The sequence below is a fragment of the Canis aureus genome, chromosome 8 (assembly GCF_053574225.1).
Source record: "Canis aureus isolate CA01 chromosome 8, VMU_Caureus_v.1.0, whole genome shotgun sequence".
Taxonomy (NCBI): Eukaryota; Metazoa; Chordata; class Mammalia; order Carnivora; family Canidae; genus Canis; species Canis aureus.
The window spans coordinates 20,892,319-20,919,260 of NC_135618.1; the positions used below are offsets into that span (position 1 = coordinate 20,892,319).

Here is a 26,942-nt window from a genome sequence, read left to right on the forward strand (position 1 = left end):
AATATGGTAAGGAGGTGAATTCATATCTCAAACAAGTAGAGGGAAATCCCCTAGTAGTAGTATTTAGAGAAAGATAATTGTGAGATAATACTTGTCTTAAGGTTTTGTAGTTTGAGATATGAAGTTTGCAGAGATAAGGAGGATTTTAATTAAAAACTTGAGAGAATTTTGGAAGAGTTTAGAAAATGAATGATATATGTAAGTGAGTGCTCGCTTTGGCAGCACATGTTACTAAAAAAAGATATATGTAAGTGATGGCAATGGAAATAGAGAATTAATCAAAATACCACAGGCTTCTTGCTTTAAAATGGCAGACTGACCCCATTTGTTTATTTTCTTTTCTTCTCCAAACACTTGAAATGACAGGAAAGATTTTTTAAATTAACAAACACAAATAAGGAGTAAAATAGCAAATGAGAAATGTATTCATTTATGAAAAACATATAGAGAGAGTGGCAGAGACACAGGCAGAGGGAGAAGCAGACTCCATGTGGGAAACCAATGTGAGACTCAGTCCCAGCACTCCAGGATCACGCCCTGAGCCAAAGGCAGATGTCCAACTGCTGAGCCACCCAGGTGTCCTGCAAATGAGAAATTTAAATGAGTATGAGGAAATTGGAAGACAGAGGAATGATAATTTGGTTATAAAAGAAAGTTATCTAAGTCCCTACTGAGGGAGAAATTAATGAGAAGAGAAGAATTATGCCTCATGGGCCTCTTGGAATCTCCTGAGAGGCTGAGTACTGTACTTGGAAGCATTAAATATTGGTGTACATCAAGAGCAGAATGTGGAAGAAAAGATTGTTGAAAGTTTATATGCACATCCATTAGAACCTCCTTGGGTTCTCTTCTCTATCCTGAACATTCAGGGAAACTCGGTTTTCCTGTGGAGGAGATTGGAGGTTTGTTTTCTGGAGATGTTCACCTGGGAAGATGGTTTTGGGAATACCAGGCACAACCTCTTATCTTATAAGAGATGTCTTCTCTAACCATCCAACATAAAATAATAGCCTCCAGCACTTATTCCCTGTGGACTCTGATTTTTCTCCACGACACACATTGCTACCTTCCATCACTCCATGTTTGTCTTTTTTTTTAAATTGCTGGAATCATCTCACTAGAATGAAAGAGTCATGAGGGTGGAGATTTGTTCACTATTACATCTCTAGCCCCTATAATAATATCAAATCCATAAATATTTTGATTAATAAACATATAAATAAGAACAATTAAGGATCACTAGACATTTGAGGAAAACTTCCAACATGAAACAATCAAGAAAAGCAATCTGTAGAAAACTGATAATGTCAACAGAAGAAAACTTTAAGAAAATGTAGTTAGTTACCTCACAGAGATGAGAGATACCGAATTCATAAAACAAAGGGATGCCTTGAAGAAGAATGAGCAGAGAATAAGAGCTTCTAGTAACAAAAAATATGTACTTACATGTGATAGTTTAAAATATAAAAAAAAAAAATCTTGGCTTTTGTTTTCTAGACTAGCATGAAACAGCATGGAACTAGTAACTCTATCTTAACAAGTAAAAAGCTGAACAAGGTGAAAAAATAAAGACTCTTAAATCTGTCAGAGAAGTGAAGTCACAGGGCAAACCTCAGCACCCAAAATTGTAGAGACAGAGGGATGGATATGAAGAATCACTTACTGGAGTAGAAACCAATAAGCAGCGACCTCTGCAGGAACCAATATGAGATAGGAAAACCTAAAGTGTAATTGAAGAATTGCTGGAGGTGCTGTAAGTAGGGAGACCCACTAATTAGGGTGCCCTGTCTTAGTGTGAGCTGCCATAGCAAAATCCCATGGACTGAGTGGCTTAAACAGACATTAATTTTCTCACAGGTCTGGAGACTAGAAGTCCAAGATCAGGGTGCTATCCTGAATGAGTTCTGGCAAGAATTTTCGTCCTAGCTTGCAGACAGTGGGCCACCTTTTTGCTGTAGCATTTCTTTTTTTAGGGGCCCTGACCCCATCATGAAGGCCTCACTCTCTTGACCTCATGGAAGCCTAAGCATCTTCCGAAGGACCCATCTTGAAATATAATCATATTGGGGTTGGGGCTTCATTATATAATTTTGGTGGAACATAATTCATTCGATAGCAGGCCCCTATACTTTTGTGAGTTCTACCTCTGAAAGCTCTACAGAGGTTCTCACAGTAAATATTGTAGGCAAATTCCTTTGTGCTTCTGGCAGGAAAAGGAGAAAAATACTGAAATATGTGAGAGCATCCTGTTGTTCTTATTTTTTTTTTTTTTTTTTTTTTAGCATCCTGTTCTTAAAAATTCTGCCCTCAAGCATCTGATTCTTGATTTCCTGATCAGATCATGATCTCAGTTGTGAGATAAAGTCCCTTGTTGGGCTGTGCTGGGAGTGGAGCCTGCTTAAGACACACACTCTCTCTCTCTCTCTCAAAAAATGTAAAAAAAAAAATCTGCCCTCAACAGAAACTACTTTGCCAGAACCTAACCTTGTTGGTATTTTGTCATAGATTAATCAACATGGGAGGAGAGAAGTACCTAGCTTTAGGTCCCTCCCGGCATCCTGTCCCACCTAGACAGGGGAAAAATCTGAGAAACACTAGTGAAATTTGCAGCTCAGGGTGCAGGCTCCTGAAAAGACTGAAACCTAATAATAGGATTGCAGAATCCTCCTTCCCTTACACATTATCACCATGTCACCAAAGGCCTATGTACCAGAGTTTCTTTTACCAAGTAGGTCATTTTAGGCTTATAACAACAACAACAACAAAAAAAACTATAAGACATACTAAAAGGGAGAAAACATAGTTTGAAGAGACAGCATCAGAGTCAGGCCCAGATATAGCAGGGATGTTGGAATTTTCAGACTAGGAATTTAAAACAATTATAGTTGATATGTGAGAGGCTCTAATGGAAAACATAGACAATATAACAAGAACAGATGGGTATATAAGCAGAGAGAAGGAAATTATAAGAAAGAATAAAAAAAAATGTTAGAAAAAAGGGAATGTAACAGAAAGGAAGAATGCATTTGATGGGCTCATTAGAAGAATTGACACAGCTGAGGAAATAATCTCTGAGCTTGAGGATATGGTAATAGAAACTTCCAAAACTGAAAAGCAAAGAGAAAAAAGACTGAACAAAACTGAGCAAAATATCTATGGGACAAGTAATGTAACATATCTGCTGTAATGTGAATACCAAAAAGAGAAGAAAGAGAAAAGAGAAAGGATCAGAAGAAATATTTGAAGCAGTGACTAAGAATTTCCGTTACCCCAAATTAATGCCAGACACTAAACCACAGATTCAGGAAGGGAACACCAAGGATGATGAATGCAAAAATAAAATAAAATAAAATAAATAAAATAAAATAAAATAAATAAAATAAAATAAAATAAAAATAATAATAAATAAAGTAAAAAATAAAAAATCCACTAGACATATCAACTCAAACTGCAGAAAATCAAAGATAAAATATCTTGAAAGAAACCACCTTATCTATAAGAGGAGCAAAGATACAAATTACATTATACCAGAGCTTACTTTTGCTGTCACTCTCTGTGCCATGTGAAGACACAGTAAAAAGGTGGCCAACTGTCTATAAGCTAGGAAGAAAGTTCTCACCAGAACCCATCTGGGGTGGCATCCTAATCTTGGATATAATTGCATGTAAACCATCCAAGCAGGAGAGTGGAGTGAAATGTTTAAATTATTGAGAGAATAAAACCACCAACCTGGAATTCTCTGTCTTGCCATGTCCTCCTTCAAAAGTGAGGAGAAATAAAGATTTTCTCAGATAAGCAGAAATTGAGAGATTTGGTTGCCAGTTGATCTGTTTTGCAAGAAATGTAAAGAATTTCTTGAGAGTTACATCACTGTGTGTTAATGAACTGGGATAAGAATAAAAGCTTTTAAGAAGAACATATTGTACAACCTAAAAAAATGTTTTGAGAGAAGGGAAATGATAGTGTCAGAAACTCAGATCTGGGGATGCCTGGGTGGCTCAGTGGTTAACTGTCTGCCTTCGGCTCAGGGTGTGATCCTGGAGTCCCAGGATCGAGTCCCATGTTGAGCTCCCTGCATGGAGCCTGCTTCTCCTTCTCTGCCTGTATCTCTGCCTCTTTCTCTGTGTCTCTCATGAAAAAATAAAGTCTTAAAAAAAAAAAAAAAGAAAGAAACTCAGATCTGTATGAAGAAAGGGAGAAATCGAGAAGGAATAAGTGAAAGCAAAATAAAAACCTATTTCTCTTATTCCTGATTCATCTAACAGATAAAAATTTGTTCAAAATAATAGTAACAATGTATTTGATGGTTATAGCTCATGTAAAAATGTAAAGAATGACAGCAATGACATAAAGGATAGGATGGAGGATTTAGGAATATTTTTTATTATAAGATACTTGTATTATTTATGAAGTAGTATACTGTTACTTGAAAATAAACTTGGATTGGATGTAAATGTATATTGCATACCTAGGGCAATCAGCAGGAAAAAAAGTTTTAAAATAAACCTTTAGAGCTTGTTAGGAAAATCATCTGGAAAACGACCCCTCCAAAAAAAATTGAAAACAGTAGAAGACTAAGATCAAGCTATAAGATCTAAAACCCAACTAATAGCAATTGCAAAAAAAAATATTGGGAATATTAAATAAGTTTACAAAATAGTTTTCTAGAATTGAAGAACATGAGTATCCAGATTAAAAGGTCTTGCTGAATACTTAGCTCAATGCAGGTAAAAAGATCTACCTAAAGGCACATCATTGTCAAAGTTCAGAACACTAGAGATTAGGAAAAACACCAAGTTTTAAGGTACCAAAAAAGCTTCTGGAGAAAACAAATGAAAAATAAGTCACTTATACAGGAGGAATAGGAATCAGTATGGTATGCTCACAGCCAACACTGGTTGTCTAGAAGACAGTCTAGTAATATTTATAAAGTTCTGAAAGAAAACACATCTATTAGGATATATAGATACAAATACATAAATACACACACATGCACATATATATAAATATTGATCAAATATGAAGATAGGATAAAGATTTTCAGACATGCAAGGGCTCAAATACAGTTAAATCTTTATATTATTTGCCATGCATATTTTTAAGGGAACTACTAAAGAATGCTTCAGTGAAACAAGAATAAACCAAGGAAAGGGAAACAGCTCTAACACAGGAGGGCGGTACAGGGAAGTCCCAGGATTAAAGCTAATGAATCAGATCCAGAGAAATATCCAATTTTTATCTGGAGGGATGGGAAGAGTTCTCTAGGGAGATGACTGTAACTGAAGGATTATTTACGTTGGAACATTTGAAAAAAGTAGCAAAAGTCTCGTAAAAATAGTTTATAGTTTTGTTTTGGTCAAAAGGATTGACTAAAGTTATATAATGATGGTAATATATTTGCATTTTTATATGTGTTATATAATTTGATTTTCCTAGCTACCCTGTGAAATAATGGCAAGCCAGTATTACTCGTCTCAGTGTATGTAATTATACATGTAGAAATAGGCTTAAAGACATTGAGTGATTACAGTGGTAGAGGTTAAGACTAGAACCCTGGTCTCACTCCCGTTGTATTTTTTTCTGCTACACTACAGATCTTCTACCAAAAGGTCTGAATGTATGCCTTATATTTGGCATATATTCTGCATAAACTCCACATCCTCACAGAATCATAAAAACCGTAAGCACCCATTTTGTCTTTTACAATTCCACCCCTTCCTACCCAGACACAGCACCAATATTCTAACATAGTCTTTATTGTTGCTAAAATATTTTTACTTCTTTACCTTTGGCCAGACATTAAACTAAAGTCAGTGACAGGAACCTTCATTATTCTAGAATTTGCCTTTATATTTGATCCCCTTGGCTTTTGACTTGCATCTTTCTCTTTTATTATTTTTCTTTTAGTTGTGTTTAGAAATTTGTTTTTATACATTTAACTGTGCATGCAGGTTTTTTTCTCTTTTACTCTTGACTAAACTCTGATGCGGTTCATGAAACTCAACCCCATATACCTCTTTTAGTTTAAAACAACTTTGCATCTAATTATTGGCCTTATTTTAGGCAAGAATAAGCATTTGGCAACTATTTCCAGAGTTCTTCAGGGATGATCCTTAAATATATGGAGTACCAGGTGCCTACTTCCCAATGGCAATTTGCTTCTGCTATTTTGCCAACAAGTCAGGTCACTGCATCCTCTTCAAATTATTTCTTGTTAGCCAACAAGATGTTTTGTAAGCATGTAATTCTATTTGTGTACTTTTTTCTATTTGTATATTATTATGAACTATGACATATGTGCTCAGGGTCAAGACCCAGAAGGTCATTTAATTCACTTCGGACTACATATCATTCCATTTATTCCAGGGACTCTGATCATCATGAGATTTTGGTAATAGAAAAAGCTCTCACCAAGAAGACAGCCTCTGTGGAATCTAAGTTTATTCATTACCACTTAAGAATTTAAGAATTCTTCTGCCTCCACAGGTTATTTTTACCACTTGTACATTAACCACAGATCTGTATTCATAGCATAGTTTTTGAAAGCTATTTGTTAGTTCATTGCCTAATGTATCCATAGTTGTCACCACCCATAGCCCAACAAATCATCAGGCAGATCATGGTAGAATACTTTGACACCCTTACTTCTTACGGTGAAAGTGGTTGGTTCATCTACTCACCTGCCACATATATTTACTTCTAAAATCCCCACCCTGTACTTTTACCCCCACCCTCAGCTCTTTGCTCAGCCTGATAGAACTAGAGTTCATTATAGATACGCTGAGGTCTTGTTGAAAGAAGAATAAAATATTGGGACTTCCCATATAGATATCAAGACTTTTTATAAAACTATAAAAATTAAAAATAGTATGACATTGACTTGGGAATAATCAAACTGAACAGTGGAATAGAACAGAAGCAGACCTAAAAATATATGAAAATCCTGTTTCATTAAGGTGGCATTGCAAATAACCAAAGAGGAAAGACTACTAACTAGTATTGGGACAACTAGATAGCCATATTTTTAGAAAATGAAGTTGGATCCCTACTTCAGACTCTGTACAAAATTCTAGATGAATTAAAAGCTTAAATGTGAAAGGTCAGACTAAAAATTTAGAAGACAATGAAAGAGAATATGACTTTGCGTTAGAGAAGATTTCTTGAGAAAAAAAGCACTGACCATAAATGCAAGCATTGATAAATTTTACAACATTGAAAATTTAGCCTTGTGTATCAAATAATACCATAAAGAAGGGGAAAAGACGAGTCCAATCTGGGAGAAAATAGACACCTGACAAAAATTAATATCTAGACTATATAAAAAAATCCTACAAATGAATGAGAAAAAAGAAAAGGAAAATCTAATAGAAAACTGGGCAAAAGACACTCATTTCGCAGAAATGGAAAAATGGCTTAAGAATGTCAGTGTCAATAGTAGAAAAGTGCCAAATTTAGACCACAGTAAAATTCTCTTTAATGCTACTTATTTATAGTAATTTTTATCTTTCCTCCCACCTGCCTCAAACAACTATAAACCTTAGCACACCGATGTTTTAGAAATTCTCTTATTATATCTTTTTCTTTTATTATCTAATTGACAGTGCACAGTACTTTGTGTTGTTCTTGCCTAGAATACTCTTCCTTTCTTTAGTGTGGTGGCTTTTAAAGCATGGTCTCCAGATAGGCATTAACAGCATCACCAACTGAAATACCCCTCAACTATCTTTTCAAGGATGTTTGTGTAGTAATAGTTTTGTAGGTTAGAGATAGTATTTTCCTCTACAGCACAGGGAAGATTTGGATGCAGCCCATTATAAAAGTTAGGGATTCATTAGCTTGGGGTTCCTCTCCTATAATACAACTCACTGTTTATGCTGATATTGCCCGGCCTTCCCCCCATAACCATGTGGGAGTTGGGCTTGGGGAATTTCTGCAAGAGAATAAGGATACTGGGGTGCCTGGGTGGCTAAGTCAGTTAAGCATCCAATACTAGATTTTGGCTCAAATCGTGATCTCAGGGTCATGAGATTAAGCCCTAAATTAGTCTCTGCCCTCAGAGATTCTCTCCTTTTTCTCCACTTCTTCTGTCTCTCTAAAACAGTGTCTTAAAAAAAGAGAGAGAATGAGGCTACTTTTCTTGCTGTGAGTAAAAAAAATAGGTAAAAAAGCCTTTCTTTGTCCTCTGATCCAAGAGTCTTATGTCTTTTGTTGTATCCATGGAACTGTGGCAGGTTAACTTTTTTTAGCTTGCAAGTAGAATAAAACCACTGACCTTCCACAGTTCTTGACACATCTTCTTTTATAAAGTTAGTGTCCTGAAATGAGAACCATTGCTCTTTAGTAATTGTTAATAGAATGAAATAAAAAAAATTTAACGGAGTAAATTTAAAAATCAAATTGGCTTCATTCACTGGATCATGAATTGGGCAACATCCCAATTAGTAAGGAAAAGGAGCTCCACCAAGCTATAGAAAAGGGAAGGTTTTTAATGACAGAAAGAGGTGGGCAAAAGAAATTATTTGCAAACAATGCATTGTTTCCCCTGAGGGGAAAGGAAAGGTTTAATTGGGTGTTTCACTAGTGCTGACCAGGTAATTTGGTATTGATTAGTTAAAGGTTACATTCAAGGGGGCTGAAACTGTAGTTAGGTTAGATACCAAGTTTTGGTTTATTGCTGTGGAGTTTAGCACAATTGACTCCATTTTGTATGTTTTGTCTCCTTTTTGACAATAGGAAGCATGGTATTGCAATAGAAAACATGATATTGAATAAGCTTAATATATAATAAGACATATTTTTCAGTGTCAAATTTTAACTTTCAAATATTCCTTAGAATGTCTCCATTAACCTAATTTCATTTCTGTCTTTACTTTTCATTCATTAAACATTTCTACATTGTCCTATTTGCTCTTTCTTTTTTTCAGATTGTGGCATCATTAGAAGCTGGGTTGATCCAGAGACAGACAGATGGCTGAAAATGGCAGAAAAGAAAAAGTAAAATGGACAACCACCATTATTATTAGCTCATCTCTTAAGGTAAAGAGGCATTTGAGCTATTGCTCTTTGATTTGAAAATGAAAAGCAATGCAATATTTTAAAAGATCCTTAGCTTGATTAGTTATATGGCTCTGCAAGAACATAAACTAAATATATTTTAAAGATAAATTCTAAACTTTACTGCATCCATTTTCAGCATCCTACTTCTCTACATTTTTAAGGTTGGACATTTCTTAAAATTCTTTTTTTTCTCTATAAGTCCGTTTTTTTTTTTTTAAGATTTTATTTATTTATGAAAGACACACAGAGAGAGGCAGAGATATAGAGGGAGAAGCAGGCTCCATGCAGGGAGCCCAATGTGGGACTCGATCCAGGGACTCTGGGATCATGCTCTGAGCCAAAGGGAGACTCCCAACTGCTGAGCCATCCAGGCATCCCTGTAAGTCTGTTCTAATAGAAATGTTAAAGGATTCAAGTAACAGTAACATGCACATATATATTATCTAACATTTTTGAAGATAGAAACTGATCTGTGTACCTTAGTGGCATTAGGAGAAGGCTGTCTCTATACAGTTTGGTTGGGGAAGGGATGGGAAGTTGAATGCCTGAAGAGAGTTGGTCAGTCCATAACTGTTTTTAGCTCCTCAGCCAACAGAATTTCTTCATTGCCCTGGTATTTATCTATGGACACTAGCTGATATCTAGAGGGAAGGGAAGGGGCAAGAAATGACTGTTCCACAGCAAATATGAGAGAGGCTCATAAGACTAAAAATAATAATTTTTAATCCATTCTATGCTTCCACTGCTGCCTCAAGTTATATTTTTCCTATTGGCTTTAGCTGTCTAGATCCATAACACAAACCAATTTAAGACAGCCTTAGGTCTCACTGGTTTTTTTCATGCTTCTTTTTGTTAGGTTTCTGGAATTCATGATTTTCTCTTAATTCTATAGCTTTTTCAGACTGATTTTGAGACAGAGAGCCGGCAACCCATGCTATTTGCCAAAAACAACTATTTCATAATTCATTTATTATGTTTACAATTTTGTTTTGTCCTATTTGTTCCACCTTTTCTGTTTCTTTTTTCTCTTCTTTCTTGTCACCCATTTCTATTGATCATTTCTCCCTCTCTCCCCCTCCCCCCTTTCTTACTTCCCTTCCTCCTCCTTTTATTAGCTTTGGAAAATATATGCTTTATGATTTCTACTGTTTTGGTAGTTGCCCTAAAAATTTTAACATGTATACTTCTCTCCACAAAATCCACTGTGAATAATTACCTTTATTCTCCTCTTAAGTGACAAGAGTCTTAGAACACTTTAATTCCAATCATCCCTTTCAGTATTTTTTTTAAAGGTTTTATTTATTTCTTCATGAAAGACACAGAGAGAGAGAGGCAGAGGGAGAAGCAGGCTCCACTCAGGGAGCCTGACGTGGTACTCGATCCCGGGTCTCCAGGATCAGGCTCTGGGCCGAAGGCAGCGCTAAACCGCTGAGCCACCCAGGCTGCCCCTTTTCTGTATTATATCCTGTTGTTATCATATTTAGTTTAATTCTATTTATTTTAAAGATTTTATGTATTTGTGAGAGAGAGAGAGTTCATGAGCAGAGGAAGGGCAGAAGGAGACACAGACTTCCCGCTGATCAGGGAGCCCAATGTAGGACTCAATCCCAGGAAACTGGGATCATGACCTGACCTGAAGGCAGAAATTTAATAGATTGAGCTACCCAGGCACCCTAATTCTGTTTTTTAACTTGACAGAATATTGTTTTCTAAAATAGCATTTCTTCAGATTTACTCATATGTTTGCTACTGTTTTTGCTCTCCTTTCCTTCTTTTGGTTCAGACTTCCCATTTTAGATCACTTTCTTTTTATCTAAAGAATATGATTTAGAAATTACCTCAATGAGGATCTTCTAGAGGTAAAAACTTACCCTCAGTTTTTGTTAATCTCAAAATACTTCTATTTTTCCCCTTGATCTTGAAAGGTGTTTTGAAGGTCAATTTAGTTGAAGTATAACTTACATACAATGAAATGTACACATTTTAAATGCACAGTTTGATGAGTTTTGACAGATGTGGATACCTGTATAACTACCACCCCAATTAAAATATAGAACATATTCATAACTCCAGAAAGTTTCTTCATGCCCTTTTATAGCCCCCTGCCTCAAGCAACCAATGATCTAATATTTACCACTATGATTAGTTTTTTTTTGCCTGTTCTAGAATGTCATAAATGGAACCATACATTGTGTAGTCTTTGGTTTCATTTCTTTTGTAAATACCTGGTAATGGAATTCCTGGGTTTGTATAGGTCATATGTTTATCTCCGTAAGAAACTGCAAAACTTTTCTCATGTTCACTACAAGTGAATACTGAATCTATTTAATCTGTGTAACTAAAATAAAAATAAATGTGGGGATTATGATTTTACACTCCCATCAGCAATGTGGTAGAATTCCAGTTGCTCAAAATGAAAGATATTTTTGCTAGATATACAGATATATTCTTTCAGCATTATGGAATTAATTTCGCTGGATTCTGACTTATGTTGTTGCTGTTGATAAGTTAGCAGTTTGTTACTTCCTTGAAGATTACCTGTCTTTTCTCTTTGACTGCCTTTTGATTTTGACATTCTATAGTTTTAAAGTAGAGATATTTTTTCTTTTGAGGTTTCATGAATCTTTGAATTGTTGTTGTTATCCAGTTCTTATCCATCATCTCCTTTAATATTGTCTCTCTCTTATTACCTTGCTCCTTCTTCCCTAACCTCCCATTAGATGTATGTTAGATCTTATCTACAATGTTCTCTTTCCATTTTGACCTCTTTTTCACTTTGTCTATGTCTTAAGTTACAATCTAGGTAATTTCATCAGTTCTATTTACCATGTCAGTTATTTCTCTCTACTCCTCTTAAACTCATCCATTGAGGGATTTTTTTGGTGTTTGTTTGTTTTATTTTTTTCAACTTATGAAATATACACAGTGAAAAGTACACCAAAGTATATATGAACAATTTAATACAGTTATTTTTTTAATAAAGATTTTATTTATTCATGAGAGGCAGAGACATAGGCAGAGGGAGAAGCAGGCTCCCTCCAGGAGGAGGGGGGAACCTGATGCAGGACCTGATCTCAGCACTCCGGATCATGTCCTGAGCCAAAGGCAGATGCTCAACCACTGAGCCACCCAGGTGCCCCTAATACCCTTATTATAAAGATAATACCATGTAGTCTGGTCAACAAATAGAACATTACTAATTCTAATTTCTCCTCAGGATTTTATTAATTATATCAATGATCAAATATCAATTATATTAGATATTTATAACTTATTAATTGTATCAAATGTGTATAACACACTTTTTCTATAACCATAATTCTCACACTTATTTTCATGTTAATTACACAGCTAAATAGATTCAGTGTTTACTTTTAGTTTTCACGTAAAAGTTATGTCTTTCTAATACCTAATTTTATTAATGATTCATCAAAAAGCATTAGGTACAGATTGGGGGAGCGGAGGCAAGATGGCAGAAGAGTAGGGGTCCTTGTTTCAGCTGGTCCCCCAAACTTTCAAATCATCCTGAACACCTATGAATTCAACCTGACATGTAAAGAAAGAACAGCTGGAATGCTATGAGAGAAGAGTGATCGCTTCTTACAAGGTAGGAATGCAGAGAAGAGAAATGGAGGGGATATATCAGAAGATAAACAGCAGGGGAAGGGAGCCTATGTGAGCTGGACAGGAATGCAATACAGCACACAGTCAGGACCTTTAGAAATCTACTCCTGAGAGAGTCTTTCCTGCCTGGGAAATGCTCAGTGGTGAAATAGAGTAGAATTACAGGGAGGGGAGTGAAGTCTCAATATTCCTAGAGACACAAAGAATAGGGACATCTGGAAGAAAGCTCAACTTGTGCCATAAACCACAAACTGAAGTTGGGTTGCTGACAATGCCATCCTAGGTCCTGGTAAAGGACTGGAACACAGCAACCCTCCAGAGGCATCTGGAAGAGGTGGAGTGGGTGTGCACTCCAGTGGCTAAACCCTCTGTTCCAGGGCCTGGCAGCAGACAGAAGCAGGCTATCCCCCATTCCATCCAGGAGAGGTGGAGCCAGTGAGAACACAAGACAGCGAAAGCTCTTCTGCCACCCAGCACCCTTCCAATTGTATGAATCAGTGTCCCCATGCTTGCCCCATGAAGATCTGAGCCAGTGTTCACTAAAAGACTGTGGTTCGGTATGCACTGGGAGCTCTTAGCTCCAGGGCTAGAGGTCTGGCCACTGCCATTTTTTTTTTCTCCTTTCATCCTGGAGAGGCACAGCCTTCAGGGAACAGGGACCTCATAGGGCAAATAGCTTATACTGAGCCCAGCCACCTAACAGGGGGCAGGGCATCTCCATCCAAACTCAGACACCTGAGAATCAGTGCAGCAGTACTGCTGATTTCTTCCCCAGAAGAACTGCTGGAAGAAAAGGAGAATAGCAAGTTTACTGACCAAGCAGCACTGGAAAGCTCCAGAACTGATGGAAAATAGTATATAGAACTTGAGGGTTTTTTTCCTTACGATTCATTTATCTTTCAGCTTAAAATTCTCCAATATTCTTTCTTTTTTCCTGCCTTGACTACAATATTTTTAAAAACAAAGTTGATAAAGTTTTAAGGTTTTTCTTTTTGACTTTCATATTTTTACAATTACATGTCATATATTCATTTTTGGCTTCCTTTCAATGTATTTAATATAATTTTTGTAGATATATATAAGTTTTGGGGGTTTTTTTGTTTTTATTTTTTTAAGTAATTTTGGAATCAAGTACCTTCTAACATTAAACCAAAATACACTCAGAACCAAGTGCAGTCCCATGTTAGTCTACTCTGTGAGATTATATTCTCTTCCTTCCCATTCCGCCCCCCTCTTTTGTCTTGTTTTTGTTTTCTTTGTTGCTGTTGTTTATGTAAGTTTTGCTTGTTTATATAAATTTGGAATTTAGCACCTTCTAAGATACAGAACAAAATACACTCAGAACCAAGAGGATCACTGTCTTAGTCCACTCTGCAAGCCTATATTCTCTCTTCCTGACCACTTCCTCCCCCACCTTTTTTATTAAAAAAATTTTATTGTTTTTTAAGTTTGTTTTTCACTTTCATGGTCTCCCTTTTCTTTTTCTTTTATTTTCTGGTCCCTGACCTCTTCAGAACTGTATTTTAGTTGGGTCATGGTTGATATTTTTGACTCTGCTCACTCATACAGCCATTCTGCACTGGACAAAATGACTAGAAGGAAGAATTCACCACAAAAGAAAGAACCAGAAATAATACTCTGCCACAGATCTGATGAATATGGATTTTAAGTAAGATATCAGAGATATAATTCAGAATTACAATGATAAAATTACTGGTGACTCTTGAAAAAAGCATAAGCCTCTAGAGATTCTCTTACTGCAGAATTGAGATCTAATCAGGCCGAAATTAAAAATACTTTAACGGAGATGCAGTCCAAACTGGATCTCTCTGGATGCTCTGGGACACCTGGGTGACTCAGTGGATGAGGTTCTGCCTTCAGCTCAGGGTGTTATCTTAACATCCTGGGATTGTATCCCACATCAGGCTCCTTGCAGGGAGCCTGCTTCTCTCTCTGCCTCTCTCTCTCTGTGTCTTTCATGAAGAAATAAATAAAATATTTTAAAAATATAAAATGAAAAAATAAATAAAATGGATGCTCTAACAGTTACAGTTAATGAGGCAGAAGAGAGTGGGTGACATAGAAGACAAGTTGATAGAGGAAGGAAGCTGAGGAAAAAAGAGAAAAACAGTTAAAAGGCCACAAGGAAAGGCTCCAGGAATTAAGTGATAGTTTGAGAAAGAATAATATCTTACTGGGATTCCAGAGGATGGAGAGAGAGAGAGAGAGAGAGAGAGAGAGAGAGAGAGAGAATATGAATCAGAAAGTATGTTTGAACAAATCGTAGCTGAAATGTTCCCTAATCTGGAGAAGGAGACAGGCATTTACATCCAAGAGATAGAGAGGACCTCCCCCCAAATCAATCAAAACCAATAAATACCCCAACATATAATAGAGAAGCTTGTAGATTTCAGAGATAAAGAGAACATCCTAAAAGCAGTTTGAGACAAGATTCCTAATTTATATTGGGAGAAATATCAGATTAACAGCAGACCTATCCACAGGCCAGAAAAGGCTGGCATGATATATTCAGAGTACTAAATGAGAAAAACAGGCAGCCAAGAATACGTTACCCAGCAAGGCTGTCATTCAGAATAGAAGGAGAGATAAAGACCTTCCAGGATAGACAGAAACTGAAGGAATGTGTGACCACCAAAACAGCTCTACAAGAAATATTAAGGGGGGCCCTGTAAGCAAAGAGGAAACCCAAAGAAACAATCTGCAGAAACAGGGACTGTATTGGTAATACTATGATACTAAATTCTATCTGTCAGTAGTTACTCTGAACATGAATGAGCTACATGATCCAATCAAAAGACACAGGGTATCAGACTGGATAAAAAAGCAAGACCCATTTATATGCTGCCACAAGAGACTCATTTTAGACCTAATGACACCTTCAGATTAAAAATGAGGGAATGGAGAACAATCTACCATACAAATGGTCCTCAGAAAAAAGCTGGGCTAGCAGTCCTCTTATCAGATAAATTAGATTTTAAACCAAAGACTATAAAAAGACATGGATAGGGACACTATATCATACTTGAGGGTCTAGCCAAAAAGAAGGCCTAACAATTATTAATATCTATGCCCCTAGTGTGGGAGCAGCCAATTATATCAATTAATAATCAAAGTAAAGAGATATATAGATAATCATACATTAATACTAGGAGACTTCAACACAGAACTCTCAGCAAAAGGAAATCTTCTAAAAGAAGATCACCAAAGAAATGGCTTTGAATGATACACTGGACCAAATGGTTTCACAGATACATACAGAACATTCCATCCTAATGCAACTGAATACACATTCTTCTGAAGTTCACATGGAACTTTCTCCAGAATAGACGACACACTGGGTCACAAATTAGGTCTCAACTGATACCAAAAGATGGGGATTATCCTCTGCATATTTTCAGACCACAATGCTTTGAAACTAGAATACAATCACAAAATGAAATTTGGAAGGAACTCAAACACTTGGAGGTTAAAGAGCATCTTACTGAAAGATGAATGGGTCAACCAGGAAATTAGAGAAGAATTAAAAAGATTCGTGGAAACTAATGAAATGAAAACACAACAGTTCAAAATCTTTGAGATACAGCAAAGGTGATCCTGAGAGGGAAATACATCTCCATAAAGCCTCCTTCAAAAGATTGGAAAAAATCTCAAATACACAAGTTTACTTTATACCTAAAAGAACTAGAGAAAGAACAGCAAATAAAACCTAAACCAAGCAGGTGAATGGAAATAACAAAGATTAGAGCAGAACTCAGTGAAATAGAGACCAGAAGAACTGTGGTACAAACAGATCAATGAAACCAGGAGCTGGTTCTTTGAAAGAATTAATAAGATAGATAAACCGTTAGCCAGACTCATTAAAAAGGAAAAACAACTCAAAAACCATGAATAAAAGAGGAGAAATCACAACCAATAACTGAAACTAAAGCTGTTTCAGAGGATGAGGCCAGCATTACCTTGATCCCAAAACCAGACAAAGTCCCAACCAAAAAGAATTACAGACCAATATCCCTGATGAACATGGATGCCAAAATACTTGCCAATATAATAGCCAACAGTTCATCAAGAGGATTATTCATTATTCACCATGACCAAGTGGGTTATCCCTGGTATGTAAGAGTGGTTCAACATTCGTAAAACAATCAACATCATAGATTGTGTCAATAAAAGAAAAGACAAGAACCCTATGATCCTCTCAGTTGACACAGAGGAAGCATTTGACAAAATACAGCATCTATTCCTGATTAAAGCTCTTCAAAGTGTAGGGATAGAGGGAAAATATCTTAATATCATAAAAGCCATCTACAAAAAGCCCACAGTGAATATCATTCTCAATGGGGAAAAACTGAGAACTTTTCCCTGATGAAGGTCAGGAACACGACAAGGATGCCCACTCTCACTGTTGTTCAACATAGTATTAGACGTCCTAGCCTCAGCAATCAGACAAACAGAAAGAAATAAAAGGCATTCAAATTGGCAAAGAAAGTCAAACTCTCCCTCTTTACAAATGACATGATACTGTATATGGAAAACCCAAGACTCCACCCCAAAATTGCTCAGACCATAAAGCAATTCAGCAATGTGGCAGGATACAAAATCAATGCACAGAAATCAGTTGCATTTCTATACACTAACAATGAGACTGATGAGAGAGAAATTAAGGAATCAGTCCCATTTACAATTGCATCCAAAAGCATAAGATACCTGTGAATAAACCTAACCAAAGAGGTAAAGGATATACACCCTAAAAACTACAGGACACTTATGAAAGAAATCGAGGAAGACACAAAGAGGCGGAAGACCGTTCCAGGCTCATGGACTAGAAGAATAAATATTGTGACATTTTATGTCACAATAATATTGTGAAATTGCTACCCAGGGCAATTTACATGTTCAATGCAATCCCTATCAAAATACCATGGACTTTCTTCACAGAGTTGCAACAAATAATCCTAAGATTTGTGTGGAGCCAGAAAAGACTGAATAACCAGAAGAATGTTGAAAAAGAAAACCAAAGCTGGGGGCATCACAATGCCTGACTTCAAGCTGTATCACAAAGCTGTGCTAATCAAGACAGTGTGGTACTGGCACAAAAACAGACACATAGATCGATGGAATAGTATAGAGAACCCCAAAATGGGTCCTCAACTCTATGGTCAACTCATCTTCGACAAAGCAGGAAAGAATATCCACTGGAAAAAAGACAGTCTATTCAGTAAATGGTATTGGGAAGAAGAATGGACAGGCAGCCACATGCAGGAGAATGAAATTGGACCATTCTCTTACACCATACACAAAGATAAACTCAAAATGGATGAAAGATCTAAATGTGAGACAAGAATCCATCAAAATCCTAGAGAAGAACACAGGTAACAACCTTTTTGACCTCAGCTGCAGCAACTTCTTGCAAGACACATCTATGAAGGCAAGGGAAACAAAAGGAAAAATGAAGTATTGGACTTCATGATGAAAAAAAGCTTCTGCACAGCAAAGGTAACAGTCAACAAAACTAAAAGACAGGTTACAGAATCAGAGAAGATATTTGCAAATGACCTATCTGAAAAAGAGCTAGTATGCAAGATCTATAAAGAACTTCTCAAACTCAACACCCAAGGAACAAACAATCCAGTCATGAAATGAGCAGAAGACATGAACAGACATTTCTCCAAAGAAGACCTACATATGGCCAACAGACACATGGAAAATTGTTCCACATCACTTGCCATCAGGGAAATACAAATCAAAATCACAATGAGATACCACCTTACACCAGTGAGAATGGCTAAAATTAACAAGACAGGAAACGACAAATGTTGGCGAGGATGTGGAGAAAGGGAACCCTCTGGCACTGCTGGTGGGAATGCAAGCTGGTGTAGCCACTGTGGAAACAGTGTGGAGGTTCCTGAAGAAGTTAAGAATAGAGCTACCCTATGACCCAGGAATTGCACTACTGGGTATTTACCCCAAAGATACAGAGGTAGTGAAATGCCAGCACACCTGCACCCCAATGTTTATAGCAGCAATGTCCACAATAGCCAAACTGTGGAAGGAGCCATGATGTCCTTCAACAGATGAATGGATAAAGAAGATGTTGTATATATACACAATGGAATATTACTCAGCCATCAGAAAGGATGAATACCTACCATGTACTTCAACGTACATGGAACTGGAGGGTATTATGTTGAGTGAAATAAGTCAGTTGGAGAAAGACAATCATCATATGGTTTCACTCATATGTGGAATATAAGAAATAGTGAAAGGGACTATAAGGAAAAGGAGGGAAACTGGGGGAAATTAGAGAGGAAGACAAACCATGAGAGCCTCCTAATCCTAGGAAAGAACAAAGGGTTGCAGAAAGAGAGGTGGGCATAGGATGGGGTAATTGGGTGACCAGCAGTAAGGAGGGCACTTAATGGGATGAGCAGTGGGTGTTATACTATATGTTGGCAAATTGAATTTAAATAAAATATTTTTTAAAAAGACAAGCATTAGGCACAGATGAAATGTTTTATTTTTAGAGGAACCAATATTGTCCGACATGGCTTTCAAAAATGTTCCTCAAATTAGACTTTTCTTATTCATGTGTTTTGTTTGGGCTTACACATTTCCTAGTTTCATCAAATAGAAAGTTTGCTTTTGTTTCTTATTCTCGTTTCATTTATGTGTACTTTGCAAAGATAGTAGAACTATCCTTTTTATTTCATTAGTTTCTATTTTTTAATATTTTAAATGGTGCTTAATTACTGTCCTTACACATAAATCTTTATTGCTAGTTTTTGATCTAGAAAAATTCTTAAAAGAATAGTTGCATTAAGGAAAGAGGCATGCACATTTTAAGACTTTTGCTATGTGTTGTCAAATTACCCTCCAGAATGTGCTTTTTAATTTAAATTCAATTTAGTTAACATATCAGAATGTTTTAATTTAAAGTGCCATCAGCAGTATACAGGAAGGCAGTTCATCCTCATCTCAGACAATTCCAAGTGTTATCATTTTATGAAAAATCTGCTAGTTTCATATTTCATATTTTATATTTTGATGACAAAAGAGATTAAACATTTTCTGAGGCACATATGTATTATTTTTATTTCTTCTATAATTGTGTCTTTTTTCTATTGGTGTAAATACTAAATAAATTTTTATTCTTTAAAAATATTTAAGAATAATATGTGTGTTATACTACTGATTACATTTTTTCTCAGGTTTTTCTTTTGCCTTTCAATTTTATGTGGTAATTGTGACATCATAAGTTGCAGATTTTTATTTCTACTCTATCTTGAAGAGTTAAAACAGTTATTTTTATTATATAGTCAAGTTTAAGTTTTTTCCCCGAGATTTCTTAAATTGCTTTTTCTTCTAAGATGTTATTGCAAGCTTCAAGATGTGTTACATACATTTGTACATATGCTCACATACAAGTAATTATATGCTTTTGAATCTGATCCTGTTGTATTCAGTGGATTTGTATCTTAAATATTGAATCATTACCACACCTTTAATTTTTAAATTCATTGTAGTTGAGTGATATACCTTAAAATTTAGACATGTTCCTTCCATACTATTCCTGTGTTTCTAAAACATGTTTATTCATCTCAGTTAGGGAATCATAAAACTATGGTCTGTGTCCTGGCCTACAGTGTGTTATTACCAAGCCAGTTAGTTAAGCATGGTTTTCACATTTTTCAAGGCTTATGAGAAAGAAAGAAACAAAGAGAAAGAGAAGGAGGGAGTGAGGGAAACAGGAAGAAGGAGGGGCAAAAGGAAGGAGGGAGGGGGAAAGAAGAGAAGGAGGGAAGCAGGGAAGAAAAGAACAAAAAATGGTTGCGTAGGATCTCTGTCACAGAGATCGTATGCTACCTGAAAAGCCTAAAATATTTATTATCTGACCTTCTACTGAGAAAGTTTGCAAACTTTATTCTAGATGAACATCGGTATCCCTTTAAGTTAAAAAGAAAAAAAAAGTTCAATCATTACACTTTTGATTAGAATTTAACTAACTTATTAAATGAGGAGAAAAAATTTTCTTACCATCCTTTGAACATATAAGATACATCATTATTTTTTTCCAAGTCTTTTTTTTTTCCTTAGGTATGATTTTTTAAAATTTTCTTCATATTGTTCCTATTTCGTTTTAAGTACCCTAGATAGTTGATGTTTTGTTGCTGTTTTGGAATATAGTTTCCCCATGTTTTCAATCTGTAAGTAGAAACTTCTTTTTTTTTTTTTTTTAAAGATTTTATCTATTCATGAAAGACGCAGAGATAGGCAGAGACACAGGCAGAGAGAGAGAAGCAGGCTCCATGCTGGGAGTCCAATGTGGGACTCAATCCTGGGACTCTGGGGTCATGCCCTGAGCTGAAGCAGGCGCCTAACCACTGAACCACCCAGGTGTCCCAATAAGTAGAAACTTTTGAATTTGTGGTAATTTATTTTTAATCACCTTATTGCATTTTCATAATACGATCATCAGTTGATTCTATTGGATTTTCAAGAGAGGCAGTCATAATTTGTGATTACAATTTCTGACAGCTATATCTCTTATTTTTATCTTATGGTCTTTTGCTGTGGCCAAAGTATCTAAAAGTGTTTCTGATTTTAATGGGAATACTTCCATTGTTTTATTATATATGATGTACCTGTTACTATAAAATATTTATTGTGTTAATATTCATCTAAGCTTAATAAAGTTGTTCTGTTAATCAGAAATAGGTGTATAATTTTTCAAATGCATTGTTTTTTGTTATCTGTTGAGAACTTAAATGACTAATCTTTGCATTTCTTTTAAAATTTTAAATTTATTTTTTAAAAAGATTTCATTTATTTATTCATGAGAGACACACACAGAGAGAGAGAGAGAGAGAGGCAGAGACACAGGCAGGGGGGAGAAGCAGGCTCCATGCAGGGAGCCTGATGTAAGACTTGATCCCAGGACTCCAAGGTTATGCCCTGGGCCAAAGGCAGGCGCTAAACCACTGAGCCACCCAAGGCATCCCCTAACGTTTGCATTTCTTGATTAAACTAGGTGATCATTTTGGATTTTTCTTTCATATTCTCTTAAAATTTTGTTCTCTAATATTTTATTTTTGAATCCTTATTTACTAATGATTTGTATTTTTTTCCTTTTCCATACTTCTTTTTTCATTTGTTGATATCTATGAAGTAATATAGTGTGGAAATTATTAGTGAAGATAAAAGCTTTTCTGTTAAATTTTCTATGCTGACAATTTTTTATGAAATGTAGAAAACGTGTGGTTTCTGTGAGTTTTGCTCTATTAAGTTTTATACTATGAGTCTGTTTTCAGAAATTATATATTTTTTAAAAATTTACCTAAGTCACAGATATGGTTAAATTTGTTAAGTTGAAATTTATGAAATTATCATTTTTTGATTCAAATTTTCATATTGACATTCTCTTAAATTTCCTAATAAACTCTGTATTACTTACTGAGTACCCTTTCCCATTTCATTTCCTTTCTTATAAGTAGATTTGGTAGAATACTAGTTTTACAGAACATTAATAGGTGTTAAATTTGTAGAAATAAGTATTGGATTGTATTTGGAATGCTTGTATCAACAAATTTATCCAAGTTTTTTTGTTGTTGTTTACAGCACTACTTTTCAGAGTTTTTCTTTTCTTTTTTTTTTTTTTTCAGAGCTTTTCTTATGCTTAAATGCATGGTAAGTATTTCCTCAAAAGGAGACAATACTCACTGTTTCCCATTATTATTTGAATACAAGGAACATCTTTTAATATCTCGTGGGATTTATATTTCATGAAACATGCTTTGGAAAATCTAGTCTTGTTAGCTCCCGGTTATTTTGAAAAATTAACTCTTGAATTTGGCTTTTTCTTAATTCAGTACTTTCTACTTTTATCTTTATTACTTTATTTTTATTATAATTCTTTTAGTTGGCACCTGAAATAGAGTATGATTTTTTAAACTGATTATTTTTAATTGAAGTATAGTTGACACATGATGTTGCATTAGTTTCCAGGTGTATAGTGATTTGACAAGCCTTTTTACATTATTATATACTCAATAAGGTTTAGCTACTGATACCCTATGATTGAAATTCATTAACATGGCATACATGGGTCCTTAGTGATGCCAACATTTATTCCTAATACCATCTCCAAATTAACTGATTCATGTACACCTTACACACAACAAACTTTTGGGTCTGAATGCCTTTGCCTTTACTCTTTCTGTCCATGATCTTCTCACATTTGTCTTTTTCAAAACTTCACTTGCCTGCTTAAAAAACTCCTTTCCACGTTATTTTTTTTTAAAGATTTTATTTATTTATTCATGAGAGACACACCCTGGGCTGCAGGCGGCGCTAAACCGCTGTGCCACCGGGGCTGCCCTCCTTTCCACTTTAAAGATTTACCTCACTTTATGAAGCTTTCCTGACTTTCACATCTGTTACATCCTTTTATAGTTTGTTTTCTTGCCAGAATTCTCAATTGTGTCTTTCATCTCCTTGAACATAATAAACATCACTATTTTAAGATATGTATCTGATGAAACTTCACTGTATGTAAACATCCCCTGTGAGTCTGTTTCTATTGCCTGTTGCTTCTCATAGTTCTCTTTCAAGTAATTTCGTCTCTTGGTATGTCTGATTTTTTTTTTTTATTGTGTTGGAATTTGTTTTTGAAAAATTGTAGAAATAACTTGAGACCTAGAGTAGTGTTCCATTCTTCTAAGAAGTCTTAATTTTACAAGGGAATTAAAACCCCCCAAAGCCCTAAGGGTTGCCACATAAAATACAGGACATTCAGTTACAACATTTGGGTTTTCGGTAAGCAATGAATTTGGTAGAATTATATCCCAAATATTGTATGGGACATACTTATACTAAAAAATTATGTTGTTTATCTGAAACTCAGATTCACCTGGGTGTTATATTTGCTAAATCTGGCAATCCAAGTCCTAAAGCACCTATTGTATGTAATAAATGAACTATATGTAGAATGGTACTTGATGTGTGAAGTGAAAAAATAGTCACTCAAATAATTTTCTTTGTAGTTCATATGAGAAAACCTGATTGAGAGTGCTTCTGCAAGGTGCTTGGGAGCAATAGTAATACAGTATCACCTAAAGACAATTTCAGGGATTGAAATTGTCTGAAGCTTGACTGTAGTCCCTGTGAGAGCTGTTCTACTTTTGTCAAAAGCCATGTTCAGCCTCTCATCTCTTTCTGAAATGGCAGATGCCTTTAGGGAAGAGGTGGCCTAAATGCTGGTCTCGTATCTCTGAATTTCTATATATTTTGGCCTTATAATTTTTCACTATCCTGTTAGCTCTCTGGTGCATTCAAGCAGGTTTTTAAAATTGTCCAGCTTTTCTAGTTGCCTCAGCAGGAGGTTTGGCCTAAATTACTTAGTCTGCCATTGCTGGAATCAATGTATAATTTTAAAACAGCAGAAGAAAACTCATGGGAAGAGCCATAGTTGTACTCCAGATCAGGATCTGTTTGGCACAAAAAAACTCTTTAGGAAAGAAAGGAAGCATATATTTTATATACACTTCCAGCCTGTGTACTTAAAATAAACATGTTCTAAAGCAAAACATAAATGTACCTAAAGGATTTTTGTCTACTTGGAGAATAACCAGCTTGAGTTGTAACCAGTCAGGAAATACTAATAACCACTTATATCTCAGTGGCTTAGATAAAATTATCTAAGTAATTACTTGGATAGAATAGGCAGTGAAATGATTTTTGAAATGGTGTTTAAAATAGAAGCCCTGTTGGCTGTGTTCATACATGCTTTCTGACTTATATAAGGCTTAAAACATTTTAAAAGTATAAAAAAGGGTGCCTGGGTAGCTCAGTTATATGTCTTGATCATGATTTCAGGGTTGTGAGAATGAGCCCCATGTAGGACTCCATGCTCAATAGGGCGTCTGCTTGAGATTCTCTCCCTCTGGCCACCTCCCTGCTGACACCCTATGTGCACTCTCTAAAATAAATATATATGTATTTTTTTTTTTTACAAAGTATAAAAGTAACTGTAATGTACACAAATGAATTGGAGAATTGGTTGTCTCCTTGTGGTCTGTATATCTGGCACTTCGTGATATTGTGAACCATGTAAGAAACTCACCACGACTCACCTTTCAGATTTCATTAGCATATCAGAATCCATTTCCAAGTTTTTATTTTTTTTTCATCTCCAAGTTTTTAAATGAAGTGTGCATTTGGTCTGTTTCTTATAGTTTAGTTCTTTAATACTGTCCTTAGTTTCTATCCCTAAGTAACATAACTAGTGCACAATTCATTTCCAAACACAGTGTGTTTCAGTAGAACTGAATATTTGTGCTTTTTTAAAGTGTTTTCCCCCCCACTGGAGAGCACATTTACTGTCTCCTTTGATGATCAAATATTTAAAGAGTATAGTTATAAAAGAAGCTATTAAACTTAATTTTTTCATTAGCTTTAATAAAAAATCATTCATTCTAAGCATGTCTTAAATTTTTGTTTCTGAAAAAAATTTTTTTTAGAGTTACGAAGTTGCAACTGCCCTAGAAAATCAAAGCCACAAGATTCGGTATTCAGATTCAGTGGAAAATGGATCAATTATATTTTCTCTTTCTGGTACAGTATATTTGCTAACTGTCTTAAGTTTTTAATAAAATATGTCAGTATAAATTCTAATAGTGGTAGTTCAGTTAACCAGGTAATAAGCTTAAGGTATTATCTTTTGGGAGAGGTAAATGTATAAAACTTTATTACTGCTGCAAAAGTAATACATATGGCCAACTACAACATGCATTCCTTTTTAGATTATAATTGTTGGGGGCACCTTGGTGGCTCAGTCAGTTAAGTGACTGATTCTGGAGTTCAGCTCCGGTCATGATCTCAGTGTTGTGAGATCAAGCACTGCACTGGCTCTGCGCTGGGCATGGAGCCTGCTTAAGATTCTCTTTCTCCCTCTCCCTCTGCCCCTCCCCTGCTTCCTCTCTAAAGAAACAAAAATTGTTGAACTAAAGCTGAACCAGTGAAATCTGGTAGAGGACGGTAAAAACTTGCTTTGGAACTACAATGCAAATAGAACTAGAACAAAACTCTCTCTCCAACAGTTAGGACTTAAAATACTACCAGTATTAACAAAGAGGCCAACATCACAACATTGGTCAAAAGCCATATATAAAAACAAGAGAGAATGTTTTTTCAGGATTTTGTACAAGAGTTTGCTGATAAAAACAAATACTAAAGGAAAAGAACTGAATAGAGACAAATAGAAGTTCCTCAAGTCATAAAACTAGGGGCAGCCTAGGTGGCTCAACAGTGTAGTGCCACCCACCTTCAGCCCAGGGCGTGATCCTGGAGACCCAGGATCGAGTCCCACATCAGGCTCCCTGCTTCTCCCTCTGCCTGTGTCTCTGCCTCTCTCTCTCTCTATCTCTCATGAATAAATAAATAAAATCTTTTTTAAAAATCATAAAACTATGTAATTGTCATGGGCAAAAAAAATACAAGAAGGAATTAGATCAGGATATGAGAAGGCTGGGGCAGCACAAAGCGTAGGTTTGTGGTAAGGAAATGACTAAAATGATAAAAGAGGTGGAAGTAAAGGATTTTATCAGGAGGGTTGCAGATAGATAGACTGGTAACTCTAGCAGAGGTTTTGGAAGACAGGCAACTTCCAAAAGCTCCTAGAAATGAAACTCCAGTCTGAAGGTGGTCTAACCTCAAACTTCAAAGTCATCCTTCCTGATTGAATAGGGAGTGAAATGTTTTTGAATGTCTTCTATGTTCCTTCGCCACTTCATACCCAGGATCTTATTTTTTCCCTCCAGTATCTTATTTAATCTTCTCAACAAACCTATGAAAGAATTATTGTTACATTCTTACAGATGGTAGAACTTAGGTTCAGAGAGGTTTATATACATTGCCCAAGTTCACTCAATTAACATACTATCACTTTCCTCAGGTTGTCTTTCTTCTCTTTTATTTTATTTATTTATTTATTTTTTTCTTTTCTTTCTTCTCTTTTAAAGAGCTATAATTAGGGCAGCCCCGATGGCCCAGTGGGGTATCATCCTGGAGACCCCACATCAGGCTCCCTACATGGAGCCTGCTTCTCCCTCTGCCTGTGTCTCTGCCTCTCTTTCTCTGTGTGTCTGTCATGAATAAATAAATAAAATCTTAAAAAATAATAATAAAGAACTATAATTAGATCAAATTTCCCTTCAGGACTATTCTTATGGGCCTGATACAGTTTCAAA

The 26,942-nt window shown here is 35.7% G+C and overlaps 1 protein-coding gene and 1 long non-coding RNA gene across 14 annotated transcripts in view; one reads left to right on the forward strand and one right to left on the reverse strand.

Annotated features, from left to right (window-relative positions):
* C8H1orf146 (chromosome 8 C1orf146 homolog) overlaps positions 1–26,942 on the forward strand; it is a 59,437-nt gene that overhangs the window by 16,593 nt on the left and 15,902 nt on the right. For 8 of the 12 annotated variants that reach the window (XR_013384354.1, XM_077905423.1, XM_077905422.1 and 5 more), the window contains 2 exons: positions 8,925–9,036; positions 25,215–25,308. Coding sequence is in view for 11 of the 12 variants with exons in the window: in XM_077905423.1 (XP_077761549.1) it covers positions 8,968–9,036; positions 25,215–25,308 (163 nt within the window). In the remaining variant the exon portion in view is untranslated. Of the gene's footprint in view, positions 1–6,364; positions 6,487–8,924; positions 9,037–12,494; positions 12,665–14,250; positions 14,351–22,358; positions 22,384–25,214; positions 25,309–26,942 lie in introns of those variants that run through there. The other 4 variants (XM_077905432.1, XM_077905430.1, XM_077905429.1 and 1 more) reach the window with 4 other exon arrangements.
* On the reverse strand, positions 403–11,208 carry LOC144318457 (uncharacterized). Of its 2 annotated transcripts, XR_013384363.1 has the most exons (4): positions 10,929–11,208; positions 9,536–9,698; positions 8,273–8,315; positions 403–581 (listed from the first exon to the last, which is right to left on the reverse strand). It is a non-coding gene; the product is annotated as an uncharacterized LOC144318457 (long non-coding RNA). The 2 variants fall into 2 exon arrangements; XR_013384362.1 differs by lacking the exon at positions 9,536–9,698.